General features: G+C 39.0%; 3 protein-coding genes across 4 annotated transcripts; 1 reads left to right on the top strand and 2 right to left on the bottom strand.

Moving 5' to 3' along the window:
- Positions 1-653: 653 nt before the first annotated feature.
- On the bottom strand, positions 654-3,940 carry LOC130709523 (UBP1-associated protein 2C). The gene is made up of 2 exons (XM_057558907.1): positions 2,432-3,940; positions 654-994 (listed from the first exon to the last, which is right to left on the bottom strand). Exon 1 carries the CDS (start codon positions 3,813-3,815, stop codon positions 2,433-2,435), a length of 1,383 nt encoding a protein of 460 aa, XP_057414890.1. The 5' UTR covers positions 3,816-3,940; the 3' UTR covers positions 654-994; position 2,432.
- A 986-nt stretch (positions 3,941-4,926) lies between these two features.
- Positions 4,927-8,609, top strand: LOC130749192 (uncharacterized). 2 transcript variants are annotated; one of them, XM_057602510.1, is made up of 6 exons: positions 4,927-5,192; positions 5,490-5,896; positions 5,981-6,033; positions 6,283-6,320; positions 7,160-7,625; positions 8,207-8,609. In XM_057602510.1, exons 1-6 carry the CDS (start codon positions 5,173-5,175, stop codon positions 8,384-8,386), a joined length of 1,164 nt encoding a protein of 387 aa, XP_057458493.1. In that variant the 5' UTR covers positions 4,927-5,172; the 3' UTR covers positions 8,387-8,609. The 2 variants fall into 2 exon arrangements, with proteins under 2 accessions (XP_057458493.1, XP_057458492.1); XM_057602509.1 differs by having other exon boundaries at positions 4,932-5,192; positions 7,160-7,775.
- A 162-nt stretch (positions 8,610-8,771) lies between these two features.
- LOC130749191 (cytochrome P450 703A2) lies at positions 8,772-12,337 on the bottom strand. The gene is made up of 2 exons (XM_057602508.1): positions 11,185-12,337; positions 8,772-9,417 (listed from the first exon to the last, which is right to left on the bottom strand). Exons 1-2 carry the CDS (start codon positions 12,100-12,102, stop codon positions 8,779-8,781), a joined length of 1,557 nt encoding a protein of 518 aa, XP_057458491.1. The 5' UTR covers positions 12,103-12,337; the 3' UTR covers positions 8,772-8,778.
- Positions 12,338-13,769: the final 1,432 nt, after the last annotated feature.

Raw genomic sequence — 13,769 nt, 5'->3', positions numbered from 1 at the left:
ACATTTACTTAATAAATTGACCACTTTTAAGGTATTGAACTTTTAAAAAATAGACAACCACAAGGAGTGCATTAAAAAATGTGCTTAGAAGGACGTGTTGCTAGCATTTCTCATATAGATAAAGAGTTTTTTTTATCAACACTCTATGTCAGTGAATAGCAATCATGGGTTAAAACTGGGCACCCAGCAAGTTCGTTACAATAAATCCATACAGCACCAGCCTGATACATTTAAGGAAAGGTGCAATAACTCGATGAAACTCCTCAGCAATGGGAGAAACAAACAAAATAGGAATATAGCAGCCATATAAAACACAATGACAGATTAATTATATGCTGCCGTTTTATGATTTTAAAGTTTTAAGAGAACAACTGATATCTCAATTCTTTAAATAAAAATATTTTCATAAGACGTGGGGGCTTATCGAAGTACAGCATAAAACAATCCATATGACAAGTTACTAAGTATCAAACCATATTGAGAAAATGGCGCAGGTGAGAACTGATCAATCCCCAGCATGAAAAAATCTCCATTGAGTTAAAATGCTTTTGGAAAAGCTTAGGTGATTTACCATTAGGAAATAGTAATCTTTGACCCGATTATGATTATAACACAAACCATATTGTACAATGAATATTATTTAGACCATCACATCATCGAATGAGCAGAGTATATCACTGCAATAGAAAATATTGATAACCAAAGAAAAATGTAACTAAGTACAAAGTCAGCTAATAAATAACATCATAGCCCAGAACTATATTATCAAAACAAACGCTGTAACAGCCGAGATGATCCAGGTAAAATTACAAAACTAATCTATCTCAATGGCTTTAACTAACATCATATGAATCAAAGCTTAAAGGGGGAGCAGATGAAGTCAAGAGGCTGTAAAATACAGGCTAACATATTCATTACACCAGAGCACATAGTCTGCAATCACGCAATCACCAGAAGCACACAAAGCATCTGCGCCCAATAAGTGATGTAACACCTGAATCAAACACCCATTCAACTCAACTGATCATTTCACAACCAACATTCAAAGAATAACGGGTAAATATGAGTGCTTATCAACAAAATATAGCAAATCATTGCTCACCCTTTCGTAGCCACCACATCAACAAACAGCCCATGTCAAGGCACAATATGTACACACACAACCAATACAATTTCCAAGATCATTTCAAGCAAGGAAAAACACACATACACAACCGGCATGAAATTAAGAAGCAAGGTGGAAACAAAAAAAACCATTTATAGCAAACATTAAAATTAAGAGGGAGAAAAATACAAGCAGAAAAAAAAAGAATAAACACATTGAGTGAGCAACCAAATTAAGCAAAGCACAATTACAATTCACAGGTGACTAGAAGATAATGACCAAAACAACAGAGGCCAGCGTCAAGTCAGTATCAAGGTAATTCTACAAATTGGGAATGAAACAAGCACATAACAGACATGTTAAGCTCTAGATAAGCTCTGAATAATAGTTGGGATAAGTCAGAAATAAACTTCAAGTTACAACATATAACAGCATATGCTAGATAGTCTGGTTTCATTTAATTTATCTAATTGATAGTGTGTCTTGGTATTGGTAGTGGATTCTTACTTATGTACTGATGGAGATCAAGTTTTTGTGTTTTGTAAATGAAAATGGTTTAATTGTGTAAATTAGACAAACAAACAAAAAACTTGATCTCCACGTATGAAGTTATTCAGAACATAACATAGGTAGGAATCCACTACAAAGAAACCCTAAATGAAACCAGAACAGTTGGAATATAATTTTATAAAAAGTAACACAAAATCGAAAGTCAACATAATTGCCAGACTCAAGTGTAATTACAACTGGAACGATGGAATTATATCGATTACCAGTCCATATAGTCCATACCAGTTCACTATACAAGTTCAATTTAGGGTTTATCTTGCTACTGTTGCATCGAGAATCACAACATTCATTGATCAGGTTTCTTAAACCCTCAGACCAGCTGCATGATCTCCAAAACAACACAAGCAATGAGGGATGTTCAATTTGACTAAATAAATGTTTTGTGAGATAACAAACAAGGAGGTTAAATGGTGACAAATAAATGAAGACAGCAATTGAAAATCGAAAAGAAATTACACTTGTTCCATGTAATGGTACATCCTAAAAAATTGATGTGTTTACTATCACAAATTTACATTGCCTCCTCATCATTAACTAATGATGAACACAATCAGATCCAACAGCACACACACAACCAATAATGCAAAACCCCAAAGACATTGAACTGCAAACCACAAGCAAACATAATACACAAGGAAAACAATGCACACAAAAAAACACAGCCTAATTACGAGTGCAAAACATACAACAGACAGAAAACAATTGAAGAAAATAAAACCCACAATGAAGGTAAAAAATATGAAGATGCAAAACTACCTCAATAGTAAGGGTGAGCATTTGGATATGGAACCCTAGGAACAGGTGACGCCCCAGTAGGAGGATGATGCTGCTGATTGTGATACCCGCCGGGACCTGATAAACTGTAGTGGTGCCCACCCTCTGGATACCCACCAGCTTGCATTCCAGCTGAACTCCTATACGCACCACCCGGACCACCAAGTCCACCAGGAGCACCAGCACCAGCTGCCGAACCAGCACCACCACCACCACCACCACCTCCAAAACCACCAGCACCAGCACAAGCAGCACCCAATCCACCGAAACCGGTAGATCCAAGCCCACCATAGCCCCCATAATGAGCAGCCAAACCGTATGCGCCAGTACCACCACCCAACGATGACTGGTTCGCCTGATTGCCAACCCCACCAACCGATGGATTCATAGCATGATTCCCTATCGGTGGCTGACCCTGAAGCCCACCACCAAATCCACCATAAGAACCCAACCCAACCGGACCACCATACTGACCACCAGAAAGCGACCCTGCACCTGAACCCGCCCCACCACCCGGAGCCATCCCCATCCCATCCCCATGATGCCCATGAGAATTCCCATGCCCCTGAGCCACCTCCGGTCCCGCCGCACCAGCACCAGCCCCGCCACGCTTCCCTTGCTTCCCGCCATCAGTTATAGCCAGCTTGCAATTCAACTGCCTCCCCTCCACAGTCTTCATTGGATCCAAAAGCGCCGCCTGCGCCCCCTCCGGATTCTTATACACAAACAGCGCAAACCCTTTCGACTTCCCGGTCAGCTTATCAAACCCCAACGGCCCCTCTTCAATCTCCCCATAGATCGAAAAATGCGCCAGAAGCTTATCAGCGGGGAGATCCGGCGGCACATTCGCCACATAGATCTTCCGAAGCGCGACGTCGGCAGCATTGGTATTCGACCCGGAGTTCCCAGCAGCAGCAAGCTGCGTGACAGTAACGCGCCCATCGATCCTCTTACTCGGCTCCCGGAGAGCAAGAAGCGCGCCGTCGACGTGGCGGAACGTGACGAAACCGTACCCTTTCGATTTCCCGGTGACTTTATCGAGAATAACGACGGCTTCTTCGAGCTCGCCGTAGGCGGAGAAGAGAGAGCGGAGGCCGTCGGTGGTGGTGTCCCAGCCGAGGCCGCGGATGAAAAGCTTGCGCTGCGCGACGTCGGGGTCGGCGAGGGCGCGGACGGAGACGAGGACGTCGGGGTGGCGGACGACGGCGTCTTGGAGGATGTCGATGAGTTGGTCTTGGGTGAAGCGTTCGATGATCTTGCGGGCTTCTGATGGGGAGAGGATTAGGTGGTCGATGTCACCGCCGCCGACGACGCCGTAACCGTTTTCGTCGAGCTTGCGCTTCTTGGTGGGATCCATCATGGCCATGGAGTGGAGATGAAAGGGGAATTGTTAAACCCTAACCCTAAATCCCTATTGTGGAGCTCCACTCTGAAAATTGAGTGGGAGTGAAAGTGAGTTTGAAGAAGGATTTATCAATAAAGATATTGATGGAGTATAATATATAGATACTGGGTTTGGGTGGTGGGTTGCGTGGGATGTAAGTATAAGTATGTTACCTTTTGGGCCTAGGGCATTCTAATTTACTTGGGCCAAAACTAATAGATATTTTGGATTATTTAAAAAAAAACAATCATATCCAATTAAAATCCAATTATATGATGGTGGTTGTGGTGTTAGCAGTGGTGGTGATCGTGGGTGGTGGCAGTGTTGTAAGGAAGTGTAGGCGACAACTGTGGTGGTAGAGGTGTAGGGTGGTGGTTGTGGTGGAAGTAGTAGTGGCGGCAATGGAATTGGTGGTTGTGGCGGTAGAGTGGTGGTGAAAACTACATTTTTTTAAGCATAATTAATTAAGATTCATACATACATGCCTTCCCTTGGATTACGATTCAAGTCTAAACCTCGTATGTTGCATACATGTTGTTTGTTTTTATGTTAAATTGGCTAAAAGCATATTCTCTCCAATGACATAAAAGACATAAATTGGTTACAAACACATTTAAACTGCATTGAGATTTAATCAATTTGCATGCGAAGAAGTTTAGCTTTGGAGAAAGCAAGGAGTGGAGGAGGGAAAGAGGGCGTGTTGGACCAGAGGCATTGGCTCAAATGTACCAACACTTATACGTTCACGACCGGAACGCTTGGACCTAGGAGATGACCCATCGAAATTCCTCATCCACTTCAATTTTTCGAGTTATGATTCATTCACATCTCAATATTACTTCCACCTCATTTTCATTTTCTATCTCTTCCTATCTCTCACTTCTACTCATATCACATCACACCATCACTCATGATACCTCTATTTTCTATATTTTCTTCATGCATTTCTAAATATAAATGTGTTTTCAAGTTTGAAGAAATTTTATTGCAATTTTTCTAGCTAGCTGGCTACTTAATTTTTCTAGTTTTTTCAAAACAATTTAACCAAGGATATTCTAGGAAATTAGTGGTGGTGGGATTTGTGGTAGGGGTGATTTTTTTGTTTTTGTGACGGTAATTGGCAGTATTGTTTTAACTTTTAACCCTTTAAGGGTAACCCTTAAGGGTTATATATCTTATCTTGAAAACATCTGGGAGATAGAACTAAAACATATGCAGAGAGCAGAACACCACAGTGAAGTGGAGATACAACTGGAGCTGCTACTCTCCCACTCATCCATGTTCCATTTCAGGAGCTAACTATCTACGTTGTAGTGCTGGGAGCACCACTTCACCCAACATGCTCTACTTCAACTCTCTGTAATCTTTCTCTCTCTCTCTCTCTGTGACTGTGTGTTTCTTTCTCTCATTCTATAGCACAATGTTTGACCCATTACCTATTTTTCTTGACATTAAAAATGCAATCTTATTTAATTTTCATATTATCTGTATGATAAATTTCTTCATGGGGTAGCGGGAAAAGGATAATACATGAAACCTATTTTTCTTGGCATGAAAAATGTTTTTTTTTTCCACAAATGGATAGGTTATTAAATTCTTATCAGTTTGCTCTGTAATCTAATCAATATTTTTCACTTCAATTTCTGTGAATATCAGAGGAAGGTCTATTCCACATTTACATTCTCCCATGACTCATGTTTCCACCACTGATTCACGGCTTCTCTTGACCAATGTGGTGGGTTGTGCTTGCACATTTTGCCCTCCAACAACACTGCAAGTGAAAACTGCAACCCCCAGATTAGTATTTGTTTGTTCCTTGCAAAGGGTTCTCTCCATTGAAGAGCTGCAGATAAATGTTGATGATGATTCTGACAATCAGTCTGAAACTAGTGTTGATTCTTCTGATTATTTGAACGGCGGGGATGGAGTTGTTGGCCTTAGTGACTCTCTAGAAATAGAATCACTCAGTAGAAAAGCTGTTAAGGAGAGGATGAGAAGATTTAAGATAGGGCTGGCAAACAAAGGAAGAGTGCCTTGGAACAAAGGAAGGAAACACTCTGCAGGTAGTTTTTATTTAAATGGGCATACATTGATATAATACCTTATAGTTGGCTAATGCAGAGTAAGTGATTGTGCACGTAATGCAGAGACTCGTGAGCGAATTAAGCGAAGAACATCAGAGGCTTTGAGGGAACCCAAGGTGAAGTCAAGTAAGAGTCATTTAGTTTTTGTTTTTTTAGTGTTCCTTCTATTATGACATGCCATGTTATTGCAATGATTTTGATTGTTATTTTAGGAAAATGGGGAACTATTTTTTTTGTGTTCCTTCCTCTCCTTATTATAAGCATTCAATAAGGAGAATAATTTTCTATTGCTAGGTAGTTCCTTTCTCTTTATTTGATTCGCCTAGTAATTTATGTTCACATTCCACCATCTGAAAAAATTTCAGGTAAGGAAGAAGATGGCTGAACATCCCCGTTTTCATAGGTAAACATATCTGCCATTGGGTTTTTCTATATACCTCCTTAATACAGATTGTACTTTTATACCATGGAAAATTGTATTTTATACAAGTATTTCACATTAGGAAGAGTATTACTACTCCTTCGTTAACATATTAGAGTTGCTATAGTACATATTATGGTGGAATTGCATTGGCAATAATTATAATTGACATAGTATTGTATGTTACTTGGGCTCCGAGAAACTAACAGAGTGTAGCAGTAGCAGGTACGGAATCTATTTTTTAGTTACCATTGTTTGTCTAAGTGTGTGTTTGGATATTAGTTGAGTGTAGCTTGAACACACTTTCATCCCAATTCATAAGAAGAGTTATCTTCACGTTTTATCTTAAAATGCGTGTTAACGTCTGTTTGAACTAGTGCCAACTGCCAATGGATATCCAAATATAGCCTATGTGATTTATAGGCTCATCTGCTTAACAATATGAGGCCACCCTACATTTTTTATTTAATCTGAGTACATTTTTACTCATTGCTGTAATTGATATTTTGCTACTTCCACGACTGTTATGTTATGTCTGACAATTTGCTTAGCTGTTTGATGTTTTCTCTGGAATTACTATATTAATTAACTAGTGAATTCTATAAAGGAGATTTGTTCTAATATTACATTTGGAGTAAGATAATAATCATATTTCTGGTCTCAATGCCCCTGAGAGCTTCTCTAAAGCAAAATCTGCATTTATTGGTAAATATAGTTCGCTAGAAATCTTGTCTGTCTTTATTTTTGGCATGAAAATTAAATGAACGTAGCCAATGGGAATTCATTCTCCAATCATTCATCTAGTATCAACCTTGCTGCAGTGATAAAATCAAGGAAAAGATAAGCTATTCACTGAGACGTGTTTGGCAAGAGCGTCTGAAGTCAAAGCGGTTTAGGGAGCAAATTTTCCTTTCTTGGGAACAATGCATTGCAAATGCAGCCAAGAAAGGAGGGTGTGGTCAGGAAGAGCTAGATTGGGATAGCTACAATAAGATAAAGGAACAACTGGAACTCCAGCAGCTTCTGCAGGCTGAGGAAAAGGAAAAAGAAAAGCTGATGGCAATTGCGAGAGCAGAGAAATTCATCCAGTCATGGAGTGAGTGCCTAGCCAAAGAAGCTAAGAAAGGAGGGAGTGGAGAAAAAGAACTAGACTGGGATAGCTATGAAAAGATACAAGAAGAAATGTTTCTCCTCAATCAGATTCGGCGTACTACAGAGAAGGCAAAAGCCAAGGAGAGGGCTAGGACAAAAGCGGAGAAGGAAGCACGGATAAAGGCAATAAAAAAGGTAATGCTCAATCAAAAGAAAAAAGATCTTCGGGAAAGGATTAAAGGAAGAGGGAATATTAAGAGTCAGCTGTGCAAAAATGCAAATGAAGATGGAGAAGCTGCCTTGGAAATTACTCAACAATTTAAACTTGACACTAAATTAACTAAGGTAGGCATTTATAGCTTCCACATTTACTGGCTGTTTATAAATGCAACATGATGATTGATGAAGTTATTTAGAACTGGAGTAGAGCATACCTATTGAGATGGCTAGTGGATTCAAATCTCAGCTAAACCGTGTAATCCTAAATCATTTGCAAGATAGAGGAGAATGCTGCACAGAGTTACTTCTGTTGTAGTATAAAAAGAGGAAATTCAATTGTTAGATCCAGTAACTAATTGGTTTCTTTGTCAGTTGAACTTTGAAAACATTTACACTCTAGGTTATCTTTCTAGAAACTTAATCTGCACCCTGTGATAGCAGGCATATATCTTTTTAAGAGTGGTATTCATTCCACTATGATGAGCCCATCCCCTTTTTGTTTGTTAATTTTCATCTATCCCTATTTACTTCTAATTTTGGTTTGTTTATGTCTTTAGATTAACATAAGTAAGAACATCAACAGTGAAGTAGCTAGAGAAGGAGGCTTTTCTAATTCCATTTATCCAACTTACAATAAATTGGATTTAGAGGTTATCAAGAGAGAAAAGTTACGGAAAGAAGCATCGTTTGCAGATCGGATCCAAGCTGCTAGACTAAAAAAGGGCAACCTCCACTGACAATAACTCTTCTTCACACTCAGTTTACTCATTTACTTGTAAGTGTACGAGGAACAAGGTAATCACTACTGATAGCTTGTTGATAGTAGAGTAGGATACTGGTTTGAACAGTTCAATCTCATGATATCCATGCTTTTACAGTTTTACTTGCCTTTTTGAATTTCAGCTCCTTTGCTTCTATTCCTTTTTCTCTATTTCTTTGTATAGAAAAACACTCTTTATATCTCTTTCGCTCTCTATTCTAGGTAGATAATCATTTTAACTTTGATGTGTAGTAATCATACAATGGCTTCGTGATATTTAAGTTGGGGATTAACTTATTTCCTTAAAAGATCACTTTAAGCATATTTACTTGTAACCTTTTGTTTATTTCAAATTTGAAAGCCATCAAATCAACTATACATATTCTTTGCTAAACGTGGTGTAGCAACTGCAATCAAGGGATGAAGCTTAGGCATAGTCATTCCATAAACTTCTCTAGTATCAATCTCCTGAGGATTCAAACCCTTAATTGGCTCCCAATCAAAGCAATGAAAGAGCCTAGCCAAAGCCATCAAGACCAAACTCACACCAAGCGGTGCGCCAGGACACTTCCTCTTCCCAGCACTGAAAGGCAGAATCTTGAAGTCACTGCCATGGCTGATCTCAACTCTGCTCCCATCACTCGGCAAGTGCCTTTCGGGCCTGAACTCCTCCACATTGTCCCATAACTTCGTGTTCCGGCCCAAACCGTGCGTGTTGATGAAGACGCGTGTCTTGGCTGGGATGTGGTAGCCGTTGATGGTGGTGGCTCGAAGAGATTCGTGTGGAATGAGAAATGGCCCTGCTGGGTGCATGCGGAATGTTTCGCGCACGACGCATCGGAGGTAAGTGAGGTGAGGCAAGTCGGATTCTATGACCATTCTGTTGGGGCCAACTACGGTGTCGAGCTCCTCTTGGATTTTGTGGAGAACGCGTGGGTGTTTGATTACTTCTGCCATTGCCCATTCATTGGTAACAGCTGAAGTGTCTGTTGCAGCAGCGATCATATCCTGAATGGTAAACAATTCTAATCATTATTTTCAAATTTAAGCAAAACAATAGTTCAAATATTTACTAGGCTTAATACATCAGAAGGCCCCTGTAATTGTAAAGGGAATCAAATTCAGGGCCTGAAAATTTTTTGCATCAAATTGGGTCCCTAGAAATTTTTTTTTAATTCAATTAAGGCCAAAGTGTGCCAGCAGACTATTTTATCCCAATCATCAATTCCACGTGGCTTTTATTATTATTTTTTAATTACAAAAATAAAAAAATTTTATTTTTATTTCCAGCTCAATTAAATAATCAGAAAAAAATTAAAAACTTAATAAATCAATCCAGCCCTAATTAACTCATCTAACCCCAAAATTTATTTTCCACCCACATCTTCATCTTCATTCTGTTCATCTTCCACTTCCTCTTCTTCCATCAAACCCAGCAATCTAGAACCACCACCACCTCATCTTCTCTCTTCCATCAATCCCTAATCTAAACGGAGGATTTCTTTAACAAAAGCACAAGAAAACCCCTCCTCCACTATCGAAGCTTCATCACAGCCAAGCTCCAATTCCATCTTTCCTTTGCAGCAACCCACGGTAGAGAGAAGCAGAAACAACAGAGGCAAGGGTTTCTCGTAGATCCAAAGTTTACGGTTGCATCTCCAATCTTTACCCTAAACCCAGCAACACAACAACCTTACAACCTTCATGAACACAGACAGCAACAACAGCCTCCACCACCACAACCCACAACCTTCACCCTTTCTACAGAGCCCAAAAAAACAGACAAGAGAAGGAGAAGGAGGGATCCAGGGAAAGAGATCGAGAGAGACAGAGAACCCCCGATAGAAACCTCACACCCCAACCTCCATCGAGATCGAGACGGAGGGGGGATGGAGAGGCGCGGTGCGAGGAGCCGAGAGACAGCGAAGCGAGATCGAGAGACGATGGACCACCACCATGCCTTGCACCTTCCACCGCAAACTCCAGAACCCACCTTTGCTTTGGGTTTTTTGAGATTGGTTGTTGTTCTTGGTGATGGAGGAGGAAGGAGAGATTGAGTATTGTCTGGGTATTTTTGGTTTCTTGCTGGAATTTTATTTTTGGTTGTTGTTCTTAGTGATGGAGGAGGAAGGAGAACTTGGTTTCTTGTCTGGGTTCAATTTGGGGATGGGGAAGTTTTGTAATTGGGTTCAATTTGGGGATGAAAGGATTTAATCAGGGATTGGTTATAATTAGATTATTAGGTTAGTTTATTATTTAGATTATGTAATTGTTTTGTTAAGAGATTATTAGATTAGGATTTTATTAAGTTTTTTAATTTTTTTTTCTGACTTAATAAATGAACTGGAATTAAAAATATTTTTTTAATAATTTTTATAATTTAAAAATAAATAAAAAAGCCACGTGGAATTGCTGACTAGGCTAAAATTGAAGTCTGGCAACATTTGTCCTTAATTGAATTAAAAAAAAATTCTTAGGGACCCAATTTGATGCGAAATTTTTTCAGGCCCTGGAACTGATTCCCTTTACAATTTCAGGGGCCTTCTGATGTATTAAGCCTATTTACTATAAAGTAGAATAGTCTCAACTTGCACTACAACTAGTTATTATAAGTGGGAAGGTTGTAGTTAGGCTGATCATAATCATCTAAAAATAGGTAGTTAGGAGAGAATAATTTTTCTTATTTATTCACTACATTATGTGTTATAAACTAAACTGTGAATTGTAAATGGTAGAAAATAAAGTCATTGATTAATTATAAAGAAAAGATAATACCTGAATCAAAGCTTTGATTTCTACATCATCCATGTGCTCTTTTCCATCTTCCCCTGGCAAGGACAGTAAAACATCCACAAAATCCATCTCTTCATCTCCTTTCCCTATCCCCTTCTTATCTTTCCTTGCTTTCCTATGCTCTTCAATAATTTTAGAATGAAAGTCATCCACTCTTTTCTCCACTTCCCTCATTTTCTTCTCACACCCATAAGGATCCACCCACCTCCACACTGGCAAATAGTCACCCAAATAAATCACACCCAACAACCAAAACAACTCATGTGTAATGTGCATGAACTCCATAGCCTCCTGAGGACCAGCAGATTCAGAGCCAAAATACTGCTTCCCCAACAACATCCTAGTGACATTGTTCATTGAGAAAGCACCCAAAACCTCCCTCAAGTTAATGGGCTTTTCTGTCTGGGCCTGAGCCCAAACTCCCTGGACAAGGTGCTGGGCCTCCTCATGGCGATGTCTTGAGAAGGATTCAAGCCTCTTTGTTGTTAACAAATGCTCCATGCAAATCCTTCTCATGCGTTTCCAATGCGGTCCTAGAGGGGCTAATGCAACATCACCACACCCATATGCTAAATGAACAGCAGCAAGAGTGCGTGGACGTGAGGCAAAAACATCATCTTGGGTGAGAAGTATTTCACGGATGATATCAGGGTCATTAGTGGTAATAGCATCAATTTTGCCAAGTTTTAAATAGACTAAAGGTCCATATTTTTCACATAATGATGCTAAGTCTCTATGAGGGAGTTGACTTAATTGGAGGAGGTTTCCAACTATAGGCCACCTTGGTGGACCAGGAGGAAGGTCCTTGTTCTTGTGCAAAGAAAATGACCTTATGAATTCAATGATTTTGGAGGCTAATGCTGCTAGGAGTAAGGTTGAGACAAATGTGGCCAGAACCATTTTTTTCTTGCTTGATGTAAACAAAGAATCCTTTGTTTCAAGCACACACTTAATTTGCAAATGGCCCTAATAGGGATTTTGCAACCATGGATTTAATTCTTGTCCTGTTTTCAATTGTGATCTCATCCTTTTTATATGCATTTTTAAGGGTAGAGGGTGGAAGTAGTTTTGTTTTATGCCTTTGTACATATAAGCGGTTCACAATCTTTATGTGTTCTAATATCTTTCCATCTTTTTCAAATTTTATTTGATTGTTGATTAGAAACGCTATATTTTATATATTGTTTACAATTAGAGGTGGGTAGGGCAACATGTTCATGACCATTGTTTGCAAGACACACGAATATTGCATTTCTCCTACTTCAATTTTTCTCGTATAGTTTCCATGTGCATGAGGCAATAAAATTATATTTTTCCCTAATTTTTTTACGGCGTAAATTATTGATCAAATCTGCTCGACCCAACTGATCAGTCCAAGATGAAGTTGCGATCCAGGTCAAGTTGGCCCAAGTTCGAAAGTCTTCTCCACTGGATTTTACCTGGTCGCCACTTTTGCCGTTGTTTCCTCCCGCACCTCAGCTGCCTACTATCCACTTCTCAGCTTCAACTACTATTTGCTTGGATCTACATAGGTCTTCCTCTTCTCTTCATGTTCTCAGAGATGTCGCATTAACCATAGCTGGTGCCGCTGAAGCCATGATTTGGGCTTCCATGATAACCGCACAATTTGCAACTACGACAAAGTTGTGTGAATTGTTAAAATGAGAGTGTTGATTAAAAAGGTAGATAAAAGTCCTCTCCGCTCAAAAGTCAATTGGTCTCTATGTTAATTTTGGGATTTTAGGAGCTTTTATACGAACTTTAGGATTTTTACATTATGGTTTAGTAGTTCGTTAGCTTGAGTGAGCATGCTTGGTCTCATTTTGCTTGTGTATTTGCATTGGAGTATGTATCACTCTTTGAAATTTATTCTCATATGTTATAAGTTATGCTAAACAACCATTTGGGTACTTAATCCAAATATACATCTTTGACAAAAAAAAATTGATAAAGGAGATCATCTCCTCAAATCACTCCCCGGATATCTCAGAAAATAGCATTAACTAATAAAATTATGTCATGCCAATTTAAAAACTGTGTTACATTAGTGTTTTTTCATCGATCTGACACATTTCTACGCATGAAACATGAAATGAGAATTGAGGGACTTAGTTTCATTCTTATTGTACAAGTATTCTGGTCTTCTTCACCATGTGCATTATTATTTGACTTCTATACTTTAAACTTCCACCAAAATAGATGATAATTTCAAAATAATTACTTTACAATGATAATTTTTAATATGTCTATTGACTCGATCGTTCTAATTTTAAAATATTTCTTTCTCATATCATACCAATTTTATTTGTCATGTGTCACATCGTGTGATGTGATTTTTAAAATTTGTCTCTCTCTATGAACGTGTGATATCATATATCCTAGTCCTAGATTTCAAATTCTCTCCTGCCAACTCCTCTCTCCATCGCTCTCCAGCAGAATAGAAACGATTCAGTTTCCATTAACTGGAATAAAATAGTTCCATTATACAAAAGTTGATAACATACCAGCCAAGTCAGAATTGAATATTAAACTCGAAAATCCAACATGGTCAGAGAAAGTTTAGTTTC

Source organism: Lotus japonicus, chromosome 3 (genome assembly GCF_012489685.1).
Source record: "Lotus japonicus ecotype B-129 chromosome 3, LjGifu_v1.2".
NCBI lineage: Eukaryota > Viridiplantae > Streptophyta > Magnoliopsida > Fabales > Fabaceae > Lotus > Lotus japonicus.
The sequence above is the reverse complement of the archived record's forward strand: the minus strand, read 5'-3'. Positions and strand labels throughout refer to the sequence as shown.